Source organism: Aspergillus vadensis, assembly GCF_003184925.1.
Source record: "Aspergillus vadensis CBS 113365 unplaced genomic scaffold BO88scaffold_19, whole genome shotgun sequence".
NCBI lineage: Eukaryota > Fungi > Ascomycota > Eurotiomycetes > Eurotiales > Aspergillaceae > Aspergillus > Aspergillus vadensis.
In genome coordinates this window covers 440,470-455,883 of record NW_020292057.1, presented here as the reverse complement: position 1 = coordinate 455,883, position 15,414 = coordinate 440,470, and the positions used below count along the sequence as shown (strand labels likewise).

At 50.3% G+C, this 15,414-nt stretch overlaps 7 protein-coding genes and 1 non-coding gene across 8 annotated transcripts; 5 read left to right on the top strand and 3 right to left on the bottom strand.

Annotated features, from left to right (window-relative positions):
- The first annotated feature begins 1,177 nt into the window (after positions 1–1,177).
- BO88DRAFT_392545 (glycoside hydrolase family 16 protein) lies at positions 1,178–2,645 on the top strand. The gene is made up of 2 exons (XM_025705063.1): positions 1,178–2,048; positions 2,118–2,645. The coding sequence occupies exons 1-2, from the start codon at positions 1,249–1,251 to the stop codon at positions 2,419–2,421; spliced, it is 1,104 nt and encodes a 367-aa protein (XP_025560686.1). The 5' UTR covers positions 1,178–1,248; the 3' UTR covers positions 2,422–2,645.
- Positions 2,646–3,210: 565 nt separating this feature from the next.
- On the top strand, positions 3,211–4,476 carry BO88DRAFT_445305 (NmrA/HSCARG family protein; the record flags this gene model as incomplete). Its single annotated transcript, XM_025710196.1, has 5 exons — positions 3,211–3,275; positions 3,336–3,547; positions 3,607–3,757; positions 3,817–4,149; positions 4,217–4,476. Exons 1-5 carry the CDS (start codon positions 3,233–3,235, stop codon positions 4,474–4,476), a joined length of 999 nt encoding a protein of 332 aa, XP_025560685.1. The 5' UTR covers positions 3,211–3,232.
- Positions 4,477–4,919: 443 nt separating this feature from the next.
- Positions 4,920–6,059, bottom strand: BO88DRAFT_467142 (glycoside hydrolase family 28 protein; the record flags this gene model as incomplete). The annotated part of the gene is made up of 2 exons (XM_025711494.1): positions 4,920–5,378; positions 5,430–6,059. 2 exons carry the CDS (start codon positions 6,057–6,059, stop codon positions 4,920–4,922), a joined length of 1,089 nt encoding a protein of 362 aa, XP_025560684.1.
- A 1,799-nt stretch (positions 6,060–7,858) lies between these two features.
- On the bottom strand, positions 7,859–8,929 carry BO88DRAFT_89694 (uncharacterized protein). Its single transcript, XM_025713238.1, has 3 exons — positions 8,589–8,929; positions 8,298–8,513; positions 7,859–8,203 (listed from the first exon to the last, which is right to left on the bottom strand). Exons 1-3 carry the CDS (start codon positions 8,714–8,716, stop codon positions 8,059–8,061), a joined length of 489 nt encoding a protein of 162 aa, XP_025560683.1. The 5' UTR covers positions 8,717–8,929; the 3' UTR covers positions 7,859–8,058.
- A 236-nt stretch (positions 8,930–9,165) lies between these two features.
- BO88DRAFT_406556 (uncharacterized protein) lies at positions 9,166–10,107 on the top strand. Its single transcript, XM_025707182.1, has one exon. It carries the CDS (start codon positions 9,292–9,294, stop codon positions 10,078–10,080), a length of 789 nt encoding a protein of 262 aa, XP_025560682.1. The 5' UTR covers positions 9,166–9,291; the 3' UTR covers positions 10,081–10,107.
- Positions 10,108–10,650: 543 nt separating this feature from the next.
- On the top strand, positions 10,651–11,091 carry BO88DRAFT_455794 (Hsp20/alpha crystallin family protein; the record flags this gene model as incomplete). The annotated part of the gene is made up of 1 exon (XM_025710890.1): positions 10,651–11,091. One exon carries the CDS (start codon positions 10,651–10,653, stop codon positions 11,089–11,091), a length of 441 nt encoding a protein of 146 aa, XP_025560681.1.
- A 419-nt stretch (positions 11,092–11,510) lies between these two features.
- Positions 11,511–11,584, bottom strand: BO88DRAFT_t196. The gene has a single exon. It is a non-coding gene; the product is annotated as a tRNA-Ile (tRNA).
- Positions 11,585–13,591: 2,007 nt separating this feature from the next.
- Positions 13,592–15,182, top strand: BO88DRAFT_344980 (putative MFS sugar transporter; the record flags this gene model as incomplete). The annotated part of the gene is made up of 2 exons (XM_025703279.1): positions 13,592–13,796; positions 13,849–15,182. The coding sequence occupies 2 exons, from the start codon at positions 13,592–13,594 to the stop codon at positions 15,180–15,182; spliced, it is 1,539 nt and encodes a 512-aa protein (XP_025560680.1).
- Between the last annotated feature and the right edge of the window lie 232 nt (positions 15,183–15,414).

The following is a 15,414-nucleotide window of genomic DNA, read 5'->3' as shown; positions in this document are numbered from 1 at the left end:
ACATTTTCAGAGAGACCGATCAGAACGCTCTCTCAATATGGACATAAAGAACTCATTACGGCGATTACACAATCTGCCTTTAAGAGCGGATGTTTCACCAACTCAACGTTCCAGAAGAGCCAAGCCTTCTGGGCACATGCTTGCGCGAGAACTGTAGGCTAATAGCGCTCCAATCTGAGAGACAAGCCTTTGGATCAGGCTCCCAAATTTCCATGCAGCCCCTGGAGAGCCAACAATTGCAATCAACCAAATTAGATCCGACCCTATCAAAGCAACTTCCCGGAAAGTGGCAGATCGACTAACCCTATCCCGGTCAAGCTTTGCGCACTAGCCCGCCAAGCTCTGACTAATCGGGAAATTCAATTTCCTGTCTGGGAATGGCACCGGAAAATGTTTTGCTTGCTAGTCCGAATAGGGGCTGGTGGTGTGGATCCTCACCACTCGAAATGGCAACCATCCCCGGGGAAGAAGTTGCTGACCCGAATGAACCCTCAACAGCCAGTTGTCATTAGTGCTCTCTCCGAGTCAACTCGCCCCCAGGGACCCCCAAGTTTAATTGCGAACTCCTGTAATCTTGCTGCGATGGAGTTGTGTTGCTTTTTTGGATCGTTCGACTGCATATCAGCAGATCGCCAATTCGCTTGCAACAGCATCACTGTCGGATAACTCGGACCAACCGCTCAGTTGTCTCCTGAGCAGAGACGAGAGGAAAAATCTTCCTCCTCCACGACACGAGCAAAAACCAGTTTTCATGGGTGAAAAAAAAGACCCAGGTGGAGTCTATCGCGGCTACCAATAACCAGGCTCGACGAGAGACACCGTCTGGTGTCCCTTTTTCAGGGACAAATGGCAGATTGCCCCTATTTTTAAAAGTTGGGTTTGGGCCCTTGCCCCTGAAAGCTGCCTGTAGTGGGATTAGCCCCCGCCGATGCCTCGGAGACTAAGTGCCGACTCGCTCCTTGATTGGCTGCCACCATCTTTGCTTCTGTGCTATCGATAGCTTGCTCGCTAGATGCCAAAGAGGCACTTTTTTTTTATCTCCAGCGCTATAACTCCGTCAATGGGCTCCTTCTCCTTCCTGCCCGCCACGAGCCATGAACCTGAAACCATTCCTGTCATCCCTCCCCCAGGACAGCCACGAACCCGCCCATACCCATCCCGCACCCAAACCCACCACCACCTGAGTCGGGTCACCCTAGACTCTGACCACCAATTCGATTATCACGCCCTCCTCACAAATCCGCCGTCATGTTCTATCTTCGCCATGCCTGGCTCCTAGGGGCGCTAGCCGGCCTGGTGGCCGCCGATGAAACCGATTGCAACCCCATCAACAGCACATGCCCCGCCGACGCGGCGCTGTCCACAGAGCACACATGGTGGTTTAACCAGACGCTAGATGACAAGCTTTGGGATATGCAGACGGGGGAGATAGAGTACACGTCGGAAGGAGCAGAATTCAGCATCAAGACGGAAAACGCCTCCACCTTGTTGGTGTCGAACTTTTACATCTTTTTCGGTGTAATGGAGGCCCACGTCAAGATGGCCAAGGGTGCAGGTATCATCAGCAGCGTGATCCTGCAGTCCGATGACTTGGACGAGATTGATTGGGAGTGGGTGGGATACAACACCAGCGAGGTGCAATCAGACTTCTTCGGAAAGGGAAACACAACGACAAGTGATCGTGGTGGCTACCACGCTGTATCGAACGCAGATACCGAGTTCCACAACTACACTACTTACTGGGACAAGGATCGTCTGGAGTGGTGGATTGATGGCGAATTGAGGCGCACTGTCAACTACTCTGAACCCCTCACCGTCTATGGCAAGAACTATCCCCAGACGCCGTGCAGAGTCAAGGTCAGCAACTGGCCCGTGGGTATTGCGTCGCAGTCGATAGGAAACATCGAATGGGGTGGTGGTTTGGTCAATTGGTCCAACGTCCCCTTCACTATGACGGTGCAGAAGATCCGTGTCCAGGACTTCTCCTCGGGCAAGGAGTACAAATACATCGGTCACAATGGATCTTACGAAAGTATTGAGATCGTTAGGTAAGTTCTTTTTCGTTGATGCTAGTCACCTAGGTAAAGGACTATTCATCTAACTGCTCTTGTCAATAGTGGAAACTCTACTGCCGCCAAAGAAATTACGAAGAAACCCGCCGAGACGCTTGCCCAGAAATGGGACAAACTGGGCACAGCAGCCCACATTGGCGTCTACTGCGGTGCCGCTGCCTTCGCCGCTCTCTGTATCGCCGGCTTTGTCCTTTACTTCCTGCGCCAGCGCCGCCAAGGTCGTCTTGAGCGCGCCCTTGGTGAAGGTCAGGGTGCTGCCGTGGACCCGACCGAGATGGAAACGTACAAAAAGCAATGGAGACAAAGCGACTGGACGAATCGTCGTGGTTACCAAGCAGTGGGACAATAGCCTAACCCTGCTATCTGCTCGTGGTGTTGTGCGGAATGTCTTACGATGGGTGAAGCACGTCGATTTTTTCTCTTTTCTCCTTTTTTTAACCCATGCTTGGATACAGTCTGTCCATTGTGAAACACTTATATTTGTTACATTATTATTTTTGAGATACATATTGAGCGATTTAATGCGTGGTCTATTTTTTGAGAGCTACTTGTTATCCCTTGTGTATATAGATGGAGCGAATTATCGATCATAGAGCAATTAATGTACATTATTGGGAATATACCACCATCAGATTTTTCTTTTTCTAGTACGCAATCCAGCTGGATGCACAGACAGCGAGATCTCGCCCTGAGGACAATTTTGTTAGGTGGCGGCACTCTGCAGACATAGCCACACGATACATCCAATGATCTACGCTCCACTCTCATGCAAGGAGGTTAGGTTTAGTTTGCTTGCCACGCAAGAAACTATACCCGGTTTTGTGCGTCTGACTGTCCAGACTGCTGTACCTGGTAGGTAAGTCGAGCAGGCTTGTCAGTCCCCCTCGCTTAACAGGCACATTGTCATATGATGATAGAATTCCATGCTTTATCGGCATTTACATGGAGCCCATGGCCAGATTGTAGATGAGACAATCCAACAATCTAGAAGTTTGCACCAAGCAGAAGCGGTGAAAGCCCAGGCTCAATGGACATCTGCAACGTCACCACCCATCTGCCGTATAGCTAAGACAGATATATACATCTCATATAGTAGTAACTATCCCCGAATCCCACATATTTTCCCCACCGTAGAACCCAACAACCCAACACTCTCTACCATGACAATCGAGACTAAAACCATCACCGTCTTCGGTGCAACCGGTACTTAACCCCCCTTACCCTCATCTTTTCCATACCCAAACTAACTGCATACCCACCCAGGCCGCCAAGGCAGCTCCGTCGTGCGCTCGCTCGTACAAAACCCTACCTTTCACGTCCGCGCCATAACCAGGAACCCATCGTCAAGCAAAGCCAAAGAGCTGGCTTCCCTGGGCGCCGAGCTAGTCAAAGCCGATGGGTTCAACCGACAGGAACTCCAGCAGGCGTTCTCGGGTAGTTGGGGGGCGTTTGTGAATACGAATTCGGAGGATCCGGTTTGTCTTACTTCTACTTATATGACTGAAGCAATGATGCTAACTAAGGTATATCTTAGGAACTAGAAGCCAAAGGCCTCAACGATGCCGACCTAGGCAGCAACATCATCGAATGCGCAGCCTTATCCGGCGTGCAGCATCTCGTATATAGCTCCGGCCTTGCGATCTCAGAAATGACCAATGGGGCAGTGAAATGTCCTGGTCTTGATTGTGAGTATCCACAAACCATTTATCACCTCCATTGACTAGACTTATGACAGAGAACACAGTAAAAATCCAAGTCGAACGACAAGCCTACACCACAAAGGGCTTCAAAACCGTAACCCCCATCGTAGCCGCGTGGTTCATGGAGAACTGGCTCGAGCCAGACTACGCCGACCTATTCGGCGGATGGCCCACATTCCCCGACTCGGAGGGCTATCTAACATACAAGACGCCCTTCTGGGGCGGGAAAGAGGATTTCCCTTGGATCAGTATGAAAGATGACTTTGGGGATTTGGTTCATGGGGTTTTTGTTAATCCGTTGCGGTGGAATAGACGGCTGATTCAGGGGTCGAGTGATATTGTTTCGTCGGCGGAGGTGGTGAATACGTTTGTTTCTGGTGAGTTCGTATCTTGGTCTGTTCTATGATGAGTGGTTGGGGTGGGTGCTGACGGTGATGGGTATAGTGACTGGCAAGAAAGCCCGGTATGAGGTTCTGGCGGACCCGAACGATATGAATACGAAGGGGGAGTATTGGCGGGAGCAGGAGCGGGATGTTTTTATCTATTCGCAGTTCAGGGATGGGGAGTACTTTGGTAATGGGCCTACGGAGATTCAGACTGCTGCGGCGTTGAAGAAGGCGGCGTTTAAGGCCAAGGGGGGAAAGGGGAGGGAGACGCTTATTACTGTGAGGGAGTTTATGGAGAGGGAATTTGCTAAGATGTAGAAGAGATGACTATACTATGTCAGAAACTGGATTATGCAGAGTTACTTTCGCAACGATAAAGAGCTGGCTGTCTTTATCCCTTGCACTTCTGGCGTATGCTTTATGCGCGGGTTGGAGTAGCGGTGAATTTGCTTGCCTCGTAACTCATCATACCATCTTGAATTACGAAGGGAACTATCTGCAAAGAAATAAGACCAGGCAGGGTTTCATGGAGCCTAGTAGCTGCCGAGGAACTTGGTTATTTGTGGCTGAGGGCAAGGTCTCTTAACCGAGTATTTGGTCTGTAAAGATATACGATAAATACCATTGTATATAGCTATACACGCTGCCACCACTGAAGCTTAATAGACCTCATCTCTTCTCTCCAAGGCTATCCCAAATCTCATTTAACCCCTTAAAGCAATTAAATATTAGCAAGTGCTACAATCAACCAATCCACTAACCTAGCAAGAAGCCACCGAAGGGTAGTTCTCGCAAGCGCTAGACTTCTTCCCCCCAGTGACCTTCACATCGTCCCAAGTCCAGTCCGAGCAGCTACCAGATCCGCAAAGAAGATAGATATCAGTAGCCTTACTATCCACAGTACCAGTCACGCTCTCCAGCTTCACATCCTTGATAGTGACACCGTTCGTCGGCTTACCCGTCGGCTTACCATCCTCGTAATCCTGCTGGATAACGACGCCGTAATCGGAGATGCCGGACATGACAATGTTGGAGTATGTAATCTCAGAGACAGAGCCCGTAGCACCAGAGATGGTCTTGATTCGGACGGCATTCTCGGAATTGCTCACGGTGGAGTGCTCAATAGTGACGTTCTTGACAACGTTGTTGGAGCGGTCGCCGACAGAGCCGATGGAGAGACCGTGGCCGCCAATGCAGGTGCCGCCGGTAAACCAGATGTTCTATAGAATATCAACATACATGCAAATCAAATATATGTGCAAGCTGCTTACCTCGCCAGAGTTGATCGCAAGACAGTCATCCTGGTTATGGACCCACGGTTTAATGATATTGACACCAACAGAGTTACCAACATCAAACGCATCAGTGTTGTGTCCACCCAGGCTATCACCGTCCGCATTGTTGATGGTAATGTCAGTCAGAGTAATGTCATCCGCCTCAACACTAAACGCCATAAGGGGAGTGTTCTTGATATTCAATCCAGTAATGGACGAGGAGTCAAGGCCATGGGCATAGAAGAACTTGGGCTTCTTCTTTCCGCTGGTCCCCTTACCGTCCCACCACCGCGAACCGTCGCAGTTGATGAGGTGGCCTGAGGCACCAGTGACGGTAATATCTTTGCCGCTCATGGAGATCAAGGGGCCTGCCCATTCTTCATATCCGAAGGTCGTGGTGCCCTCGAAGACGACCTTGGTACCGCTGGTGAGACCGGTCAGGTCCAGGGTGGTTCCAGCGGGCACTTCGATGTTGTCAAGGGTGATGGTAGAGCACTTCGCCTTGCCCGCCTTGGCAGCAGCAGCCGTGGTGAAGGTGCAGCTTCCCCGGGCTTCGATGGGAGAGGCAGAAGCGAGGGTGGCACCGGCGGCTAGGCCGTAGGCGAGGAGAGAAGCAAAGGAGTGCATGATCAACGATAGTGATAGGAAAAACGACAGAAAGAGTGTAATCGGTCTGATGTCAAATGAGTGTAGGATGATGAGCAAACTAACCTCAGCATCAGCAGGCATGAGGTTCTTATAGTCACAACTTCAGCTGCCGACAGCCCCTGGAGAGATGCTGGTCCAGGGTCTTCGTTTCATATTAAGATGTTGTCTCAAATGTCACTTTGTTTTTAATGAACTCAAGTTCGACATGGTGGGCAACTAATCTATACGAGTCGTGGTGGCTGATCAGCCGACGGGGTCCGCGGATGACCGAACAGATTCGCATGTCGATAAAAAGAACGCAAAACTCCCTCTGGAGCGTATTCCTATTGTCTAAGGAAGCAAGACAAAAGCGAGTTCAGCTATACCGCTGGCTCGACACATTGACAAGCAGGACTCAAATTTGTCTTCACAAGCAGCCGTCAGTCCTGCAGGAAACGGGTGGCATTTTAGGCGCTGAAATTCCAGGCCAGTTCCGCAGTGTACGAGTACGAGATTGCAGCCATACTAATCCCAGTAAGGCTGTAGCTCGATATGCAGGGTCTGCGGCAATTATGGTGCCTTGCAAATTCCACCAATGAATGGTTCATAAAACCACTCTGTGCCAGATCCGGAGCGTGATCGGCTAGTCTGTACCTAATATTAATATCAGAGATCCGACATGAAACTAGTGCAGCTTCCATCCGTTCCTTCGGCAGCTGGATCAGGAATAGTGCGCAAAGCTTCGCTAATCAGGGTTGAAAGCTTGCCGGCAATAAGCAACCTGGAGTGGGGCCAGTCAAGAAGAGGAAGGAGAAGACAGGAAAGGAGGAAGCCATTGGCTAACGGTGAGCGAATCCGGTGAACTATACTGGCCACGCAGTGAATAGGGGGTGGTTCGTTGTAGGAAGGTCACAATCAAGTTCTGTCTTTCGATACAGCTTGAGCAGGACTTTCGACCTGCAGCAATATTAACATGGTATTTTGAATATCTGAGTGATACTATCGAGCGCAATATCAACATACCTTCGATGAATCCATTCCTCGGGCAGAGTACACGGTAACCCTGGCGCAAAAAGATCATGTCTGAGGCTGGTACATTAGAGGCAAACGGCGCCCCTTGATTACCCTACAGCGCAGGTGAACTATATTGACCCGTTTATTGGTCGCTTCATAAATTGCCCACCGGTTAGCGGCTTCGCTCTATCGCTTCTCCTGTCAGGTTGCAGGAGCAAGCTATGTCGAGCATTCTCAAAAGGAAGTCCTCCTGGCATCGAGATAACGCAGCCGTCCGTCAGGCAGGTCAGCTTGGGTGTGGTTCCATCCGCACGAAGTGTCCTCCTAGGAACGAAACGAGTATGGTCTATTTTAAATGGCTTTAACAAGCGGTTGTCCGGACATTAAGAAGAGTTAGGAATCTTACCACCATACAAGCGCCAAACAAACTGCACATGCGGACTTACAACCTTCACAAATTGGCAGTAATCATTTGCTGTCCGCGTAGAACGCGAGCACCGCGCCTTCCATCATCTCATCATATGAGTCTGGATGCTAAAATAGTCATCAAACACAATTTGGATGACACTTTTGAGAGCAAAGAGCGCCTTTGGTGAGATGACGGTACTTCTCGGAGGGGGTAGAAAAGAGAAAGCGGGTGAAGAGAGCCAAGGTCACGTTGCCTTTCCAAAATAAGGCATACACTGCTTACATAGTATCATTTGCGTGAGCCTGCCTATCATAGGCTCTTCAGCAGAGGTAGTTAGTACTTAAGTCTTGAAGGTAGTTACGAGTATACCTGGACTCGACTAATGGATGATAGATTTATTCCATGCTGGGACTGATTCCATACAGTACTTGACCCACTGTAGCTACTACAATCAATTGCAAATACACCATGATGCCTATGCACACGCCCAATAATATATGACACGATACCGCTTAGCCACCCTTGCGGATAGACCATCAGGCAAATTTCATGGTCACAGCCAGTGCTCGGTAAAGTTCAAGCGAAAAACACCCGCCAGCAAACGGGACACGCATTGTGATACTCGAGAAACCAGGTCTCAAGGCACTGTCGATGAAAGACATGCTTACAGGGCAATGCATGTATCACATCTGCTTTGTTCACAGTTTCGAGACATATTGCACTATATTTGCCGACATGGTAGTTAGTGTCTGCTTAAATAAAGTCACGTTCAATCAAAACTATAGTCAGGAATTGAATGTGAAGAATGGACCAACCAGATGCTACTTTCCCAATCCCTACTTAATAACGGACTCCGTTCATGACAGACAGTTGAGGTATACCACGAATCATAGCGCTTGAGGGGCGCGACGCGGTTCAGGGATTTCAGGCGCTGGAGTGAGTTCCAAGCGGCTGTATGGTCCGGGGTTGTGGCAGGCGTAGAGGTGAAGTCGAGAGTGCCATAGGCAATACAGTAGGATTTCAGAAGAAGACTATAGCACCATGTTATCCAATTTTAGTACAGCTTCTATCAGATAGGAGGAGCGAGGTAGAAGCTGGAATTATACCAGATCGCAGTGATTATGTACACGCTCAGACACAGGATGAGAAGGATTTGGAGTTGAAGAGCTTTGTCGGGAACTGGTGGTTCTCCTGGTTCTGGATATGGAGTCTGTTCCGCGCCTGGCTCTGCCATTGTTCTTGATCGCTCTCCGTCTGGAATCTCTACCCTGTATAGTACGAATTGCTTAGGGTGTCTTCAAGGGGATGAGAGCGAGGGATATATCGTTCCATAGGGAGGTCCATCAATATAATAGGCCCGGGGGACATGGGTCTTGCGGCCGAAAGAATGCCGAATTCAGAGAAATCTCACGAGGATGTTGGAAGAAAGAGGAAAGAGGAAATGCGGGGGGAGAGGGTTAGTTTTCTGGGATGGAGCATGGGCCGACCATGAAATAAAGCCAGCCGGGTACCTTCTGCCTTGTGCTTCCAGGGGAGCATCACAAATAAACTTTTGGTTTCTGAGCCCACTAATCATGACAGTAAGCCAGGGTGGTCATAGTGACGCGCTCATTTCCAGCTGTTCAATGCAGTGGGAGCCTGTTGTTGGGGCATTTACAGCATGCAGAACAGTCAGGCCGCATGGTAAGATCCTCGTCTCAAGCAGATGGAGGAAGATATCCGATATCAGCAGCTATACGCACCGCACTAATTAGACTTTCTATAGCCACGTCTAGGCCTCGCCGAATAGTCTAAAAACATGACAGGCCCATGAATGATCTTCGACCGTCTGTGGCCCCTACATCTCAATGCGACCATAACGACTTGATCCTTTCTCAATACTACACCTTCAACTCAACCGCCAAAGATCCCATAATGCCTCCCAAAATTCCCGAACACATCTATCACGTTCTCTTAACGATCACACGCCTCAATAAGAACCCCAACAATCTCGTCGAAATCCTCCGTATCCCTGGAACTTACACCAGTCTACTCGCCGCCAAAGCCGCGGCGCACAGCTGTCTCTACGACGCCGGCTACGAGCGTGACTTCTTTCCAACCTATGAAACTAGCGCCCACATTTTTGAACAAGAGAACCTCCCCGATCGCACAGGACTCGCCATTTACGCTGTTGCGCCCGACGGCACCACCTTCCGCGTCCGCATCGATACCACACAGAATAAGCTCCAGCTAACCACTGATCTCGACGATGGCCGCATCTCTATCCCGCTATTTTACGTCGTGCAGGCCAATGTAGAATTCGATGCGATCGAGGGAGAAAGTACAGTGCGGGAGGTGATAGTGCAGGGCACATTCACGGATTACTTGCAAGCAAGGGAGTATGCAAAGGGAGTCTTGTTGTCGGAGAAAGATGGCATTCTGAAGGGCAGTTATGCGGCGTATGTGGAGGCCGGAGAGGGGGAACGGGATTGTGGATTTGGCGAGAATGTGGTAGTGCATGCAGCGTCAGATTATGGGGTGAACTATCTGGTCAGTGTAATTCGAAATCAGGAATTGGGCAGTGTGAGTTTGGCGGAGGCGGCGATGAGGATTGGTTGATGAGACGCTGTGTTCGGCGCTGTACCTCCATCGTTCCTAATACCTATTTCCCCTACGTCCTGTGGCTCTAAATTTTACTCTGAATCACTGTCTTGCACCAGAATCTTCTGGATACGACAGTCACAAGCCTACCATCATGCCACCCGGCATAGATATCCAGGCGCGGTAGACCCCACCCATGGAACGGCACCCTCCAAGACCACCTTGACTTCCAACCCCACGCATCCCCGGATTTCCACTTAGTTTGGGACCCATCTTCAAGACCCCATCTCTTGATGCATGTTCAGAAAGCAAAGGAAGGCGCATGCTCTCTCTAGGAGTTTCTATCCGAAAAGGCCCCGCGCGAGCCACCCGCGTACAAATGACAGCATCTCCCCCGACCACCCCATCCATCCTCCATGTTCCACTGCATACAATAATATAAGATCATCTCATCGCCAAGCAACAACCATCACAGCAAAGACACCAACAATGCTCAAACAAACCACCCACCTACTCAGAACAACCCCAACCATCACTAGATACCCAATCCACCATCTACGAAATCTACAAACAACAACACCAAGAGCAATGTCCCTCCTGCCACACCACCCCCGTCCCGTCCCCTCCCTCCTGCGCGCCTTCACAGACCTAGATAACTACCTCACTACATCCACCGCTACAGATTCCCTATTCGCAAACTCCCCGCGCTTTGACCTCCGCGAAACCAAAGATGCATACATCCTAGATGGCGACCTCCCCGGCGTCAAGAAAGAAGACGTCACGATCGAGTTCACTGATCCCAGCACAATGAACGTTAGAGGTCGCAGTGTGCGCAGCACGGAGGGTGAGGATGGGAACTGGTGGTTCTCGGAACGCACGATGGGAGAGTTCCGTCGCTCATTTAGTTTCCCGGCCAAGGTGGACCGGGAGCATGTGGATGCGAAGTTGACGGATGGGGTGCTGTCGATTCAGGTGCCGAAGGTTGGAGGAGAGGTGGAAGAGGAGAGGAAGGTGATTGATATTAAGTAGGGGCTACTACACTGCTTCGGGTTAAGGGGGTTGGTGTGTGTGTGTAATATTAGTTTGATGGTGTTTATATTAGTTGCGTGTGAAGGAAGAAATTAGCGGTATTTGATTCAGCTGTTCATTGGAAGGCTGGTTGGTTTCCAACAGTGAGAATGGACATTATGCAGGTTAGCGCTATATAAATCATTTGAGGTTTTTCTTTTGATAACAGTCGGCGATTTATTGTAGGTGAAACAATTTGAATAATCTGTAGCGGCCTACCATGGTATGAGGGGTTTGGAGTGCAGAAACAAAAAGCAATGACATCATAAACAAAAAGTTGTTCTTGGCTTCTTGCAGCCAGTTACCCCACTCAGGTGCCAAGCATGCCGGTGGAGAGAGATGTTCGGGCACACAGGAAGGAAAATTGAAAAGCAAAAAGATGGTCCCAGAGGGGCTCGAACCCTCGACTTTGACGTTATTAGCGTCACGCTCTAACCAACTGAGCTATGGGACCCAGTTGATGTATGTTGCATTGTACCTTTGCAATATATCTTAGCACAACCTGGATGTTCTTGAAACCTTCCCCACACAGTTGTCGATAGTTGCTCAAGGCTTGAGTCGGCATTATACGACAACAAACCAGTCATCTATAGCAGCTGCATTGGTATTCTCCTTTCGCACCTTTGCAATCTACTAGTTGTGATTATACTCATATCGTTATTGCCAAGGTAAGTGGGCTACTCCTTATATTAACTTAGTCCTCCTTAATAGTCGCTACTAAAATCTAATATATATATCCGGCTTTCATACCATTAACACACACACCGTATTACTCCAAATGCTGTGCTCTCGAGCCACCGACAAGTAAGTCAGGATGGAAGTATTTGCCTAAAAAGTTCCACGGAGAGAAAATCAGCCTCAAACCCAAGCCAGTGCCCAGGGATTCTTTTAAGCCTGCAGGCCGCTAATGCTATAATGGGAATACCGCCGTCAATACCTCAGAGTCGGGAGATGACTACCACATCAGGACTGGTGGTCACTGATATAGAGCCTCCTGGCACATGAACTGCTGCAAAGCAATGAATGACCGCGACGCAATGCCATCGGTCGCGTGCAATCCCATGACCAAGTACTATAAATGAGACTTAACGCCATTTATATTTACCTCTACACTCTATCTTCCTTCCCCGTTTACCCCACTTCCTTTGGTCCAGGAACGCACTCTTGGCATCAAACCTGCCAGCACAACACACCTAAGCTGACGGCGACTCAACTTTGGTCACTTGACCCAAAGATTTATAACCCCTCATATGCTACATGAGATATTCCAACCAGACAGACGAAGTTGTAACGAAACCATGACCAATCGCGTGGGATTGACTTTCTCCGCGATGTCTATCACACATGCCGTCCGTTGACGATCCCGTATCGCCCTTTGCACAGGACGGAGGATTCCTTATCCCGTTAGGCAGAATTGTTATCAGAGCACCAATAACAGCCCTGAGCCATATCTTCAAACTGATACGGAATGGCCATATAAAGCTGAAGATAAAGACAGCCTCTGATATCTTATAATTCGAGGCACCCCCATCCTGGCCTCCTATGTCAGACAGACATCTCAAAGGACCTGGCGATTGGCATGCACGCTAGTCGGAACCTGACGATATTCTCAAAATAGCCGAGGTCGGGGAAAGAAGGTTCAGTCAGTCATCCGTACAGACGCTCAGTGGTCGAAAAGCAGCTAACTGGTTTGAACAGGGCATCGTATCCGTGCCGTTCGCAGATCTCAATGCAAATTGCGTTGGCCAAGCCAGACGTGGGCTGCAATTGCCTAAGCTTCGCTGTCACGAATTTGGGATGATTGGCAAACATGCTGCACCGTTACTGATTGAGATATGAGTTGCGTTCTGCTTACATCGCCTAATTAGACACGATCGGGATGCTCCTAGCTGCTTCACCCCCAGCTCTCTCTTGCGATATCGGACAACAGCAACATCAAAAGCATTGTTATCTCAATTATGGGGCACCACCAGCTTCTCTTTATCTATTTATCTCCCACGCTGGCAATTACCAAATTCAATGAGGCTTCTGGGGGTGTCTTGGCGGCCCAGTGACTCCCGACTGGCTATTGACCCGAGGTCCAACAACCCCATCGGCCGGATCCGATGGAAGGGCAGCCGGCAGGTGGAGAAAAGTCCAACGACGATCTCAAATTGTCCAGCGGGGAAGACACACGCCTGCCAGCTTGGCGATCGATGCCTGTTCTCTTGCGATCCTTTGACTTTGGCACTGCTTCGGTTACAGGAATCCTATTCTAGTCCGAAATGCTCTAGTCCACGCGACAGACGGGCGCCGCCGATGGCCGACCCATATGCAAATGCTTGGACGCCTTTTTATAAAATGTCCGCACCGGAGACCAGGGTTCAACGGCGTGAGCCAAGTCTAATTGATCACTACATGCGGGGACATCCTGGCTGATGTCGCGATCGTTGCATAGAATCTTCTACTGCATGTCTTAGCCATGCAACCATACTTCGGCCTACGCGGCGCTCTTTTGAATCGCGCCATCATCTGGCTGGTCGTCTGCCCAGCCTTTGTGTGCTATGGATACAACCAGGGAGTGACAGGGGGTCTCCTCACGCTGGAGTCGTTTGCGGAGACGTTTCCCCAGATGAACACCTTGACCACCACTGGGGCCCAGCAGCACTACAACTCCACCATTCAGGGTAGGCACTCTGCTCGCCACTCATACATGCCTCCCAGGCTAACATTCCACAGGTACAGTGGTCGCTCTGTACACCGTCGGCGGCATATTCGGATCACTATCATGCATCTACCTCGGCGATCTCCTCGGCCGGAAAAAGGTGATCTTTATCACCTCGGCCATATCTATAATCGGGGCCTTGCTGATGGCCACTTCTTTCGGACTGGCTCAATTCATCGTGGCACGCGTTGTACTTGGACTGGGAACGGGCGGTTATGTTGCAACCGTGCCTGTGTGGCAGGCCGAGATCTCGCAGGCGGGCAAGCGTGGCGCCCATGTGGTGACAGATGGTATCTTCATTGGGGCGGGCATTACCATATCGCTGTGGATTGACTTCGGATTCTACTTCGTCACGGGTAACTCCGTGTCGTGGCGGTTCCCGCTCGCCTTCCAGATCGTCCTGTCGCTGATGGTGATGGCCTTCATCATATTCTTCCCAGAGTCACCCCGGTGGCTGATAAAGCGGAATCGTACCGAGGAGGCCCGTGAAATCCTGACTGCGCTGGCAGATGTCGACCCCAACGACGAAAGCATCACCCTGGCTATGCGCGACATTGAACGGTCGCTGGCACTCTCGGGATCTGGATCGTGGAAGGACATGCTGAGCATGGGCGAACAGCGACTCTTCCATCGGACGGTGCTGGCTGCGGCAGGCCAGATGTTCCAGCAGATGTGCGGAATCAATCTCATCACATTCTACGCGACTACCATTTTCCAACAATATCTAGGCCTGGATGCCATACCATCACGTATTCTGGCTGCTGCCATGTGCCTCACTCAGCCACTGGGCGGATTTCTCGCTTTCTTCACAATTGATCGGCTCGGTCGGCGAGTTCTGATGCTGTGGAGTGCTGTGGGCATGTCCGCCTCGATGGCTATCCTAGCCGGAACAACGTCCCGATCCGATGATACCGCAGCGCTGGTCGTAGCGGTGGTGTTCCTTTTCGTGTTCGAGTTCATCTTCACCGTGGGATACTCGGGGCTAACCTTTCTCTACGCGACGGAGGTCGCACCACTGCAGCTGCGAGCGGCCATCAGTGCAGTTTCAACAGCTGCCGTGTGGACCTTCAACTTCCTCCTAGCTGAAGTGACCCCGGTGGGCTTCGATACGATCGGATACCAATACTACATCATCTTCGCGGTGTTGAACGCAGTGATCGTGCCGACCGTGTACTTCTTCTTCCCAGAGACGAATGGTCGGTCGCTGGAGGAGATTGACGAAATCTTCCTGCAGTCGAAGAGCGTGTTTGACCCACCGCGACTGGCAAGAACGTTGCCGCGGATGCATCTGGCAGAGGTGGTGGATGATCCAGAGGAGGTGGCCGATGCGAAGGTGGGCAAGAGTTGACGGTAATGACTGATGATTATGACATGCTTGATTGAAGATCACATAGCTTTTGAAGTTAGTTAAATTGGACATGTTTTGTACGCATCCCTTGCTTCTCTCGAGCTATTGTTCACTGTAGATATTGTCACCTGACCGGATGTGGTGTTGCTCAGTTTGTTTCTGTTTGACGGGTTTGGACTTCAACTTCGCCATCTTCAACTTCAGTTCCATGTCACCTTCACCATTCCCTACC

Coding starts and splice junctions, on each gene's coding strand:
- BO88DRAFT_392545 (XM_025705063.1), top strand. CDS start 1,249: ATGTTCTATCTTCGCCATGCCTGGCTCCTAGGGGCGCTAGCCGGCCTG. Junction 2,049..2,117: donor GAAAGTATTGAGATCGTTAG/GTAAGTTCTTTT, acceptor TCTTGTCAATAG/TGGAAACTCTACTGCCGCCA.
- BO88DRAFT_89694 (XM_025713238.1), bottom strand. CDS start 8,716: ATGGCAGAGCCAGGCGCGGAACAGACTCCATATCCAGAACCAGGAGAA. Junction 8,514..8,588: donor TACATAATCACTGCGATCTG/GTATAATTCCAG, acceptor ATGGTGCTATAG/TCTTCTTCTGAAATCCTACT. Junction 8,204..8,297: donor GATTGGGAAAGTAGCATCTG/GTTGGTCCATTC, acceptor CGGCAAATATAG/TGCAATATGTCTCGAAACTG.
- BO88DRAFT_406556 (XM_025707182.1), top strand. CDS start 9,292: ATGAATGATCTTCGACCGTCTGTGGCCCCTACATCTCAATGCGACCAT.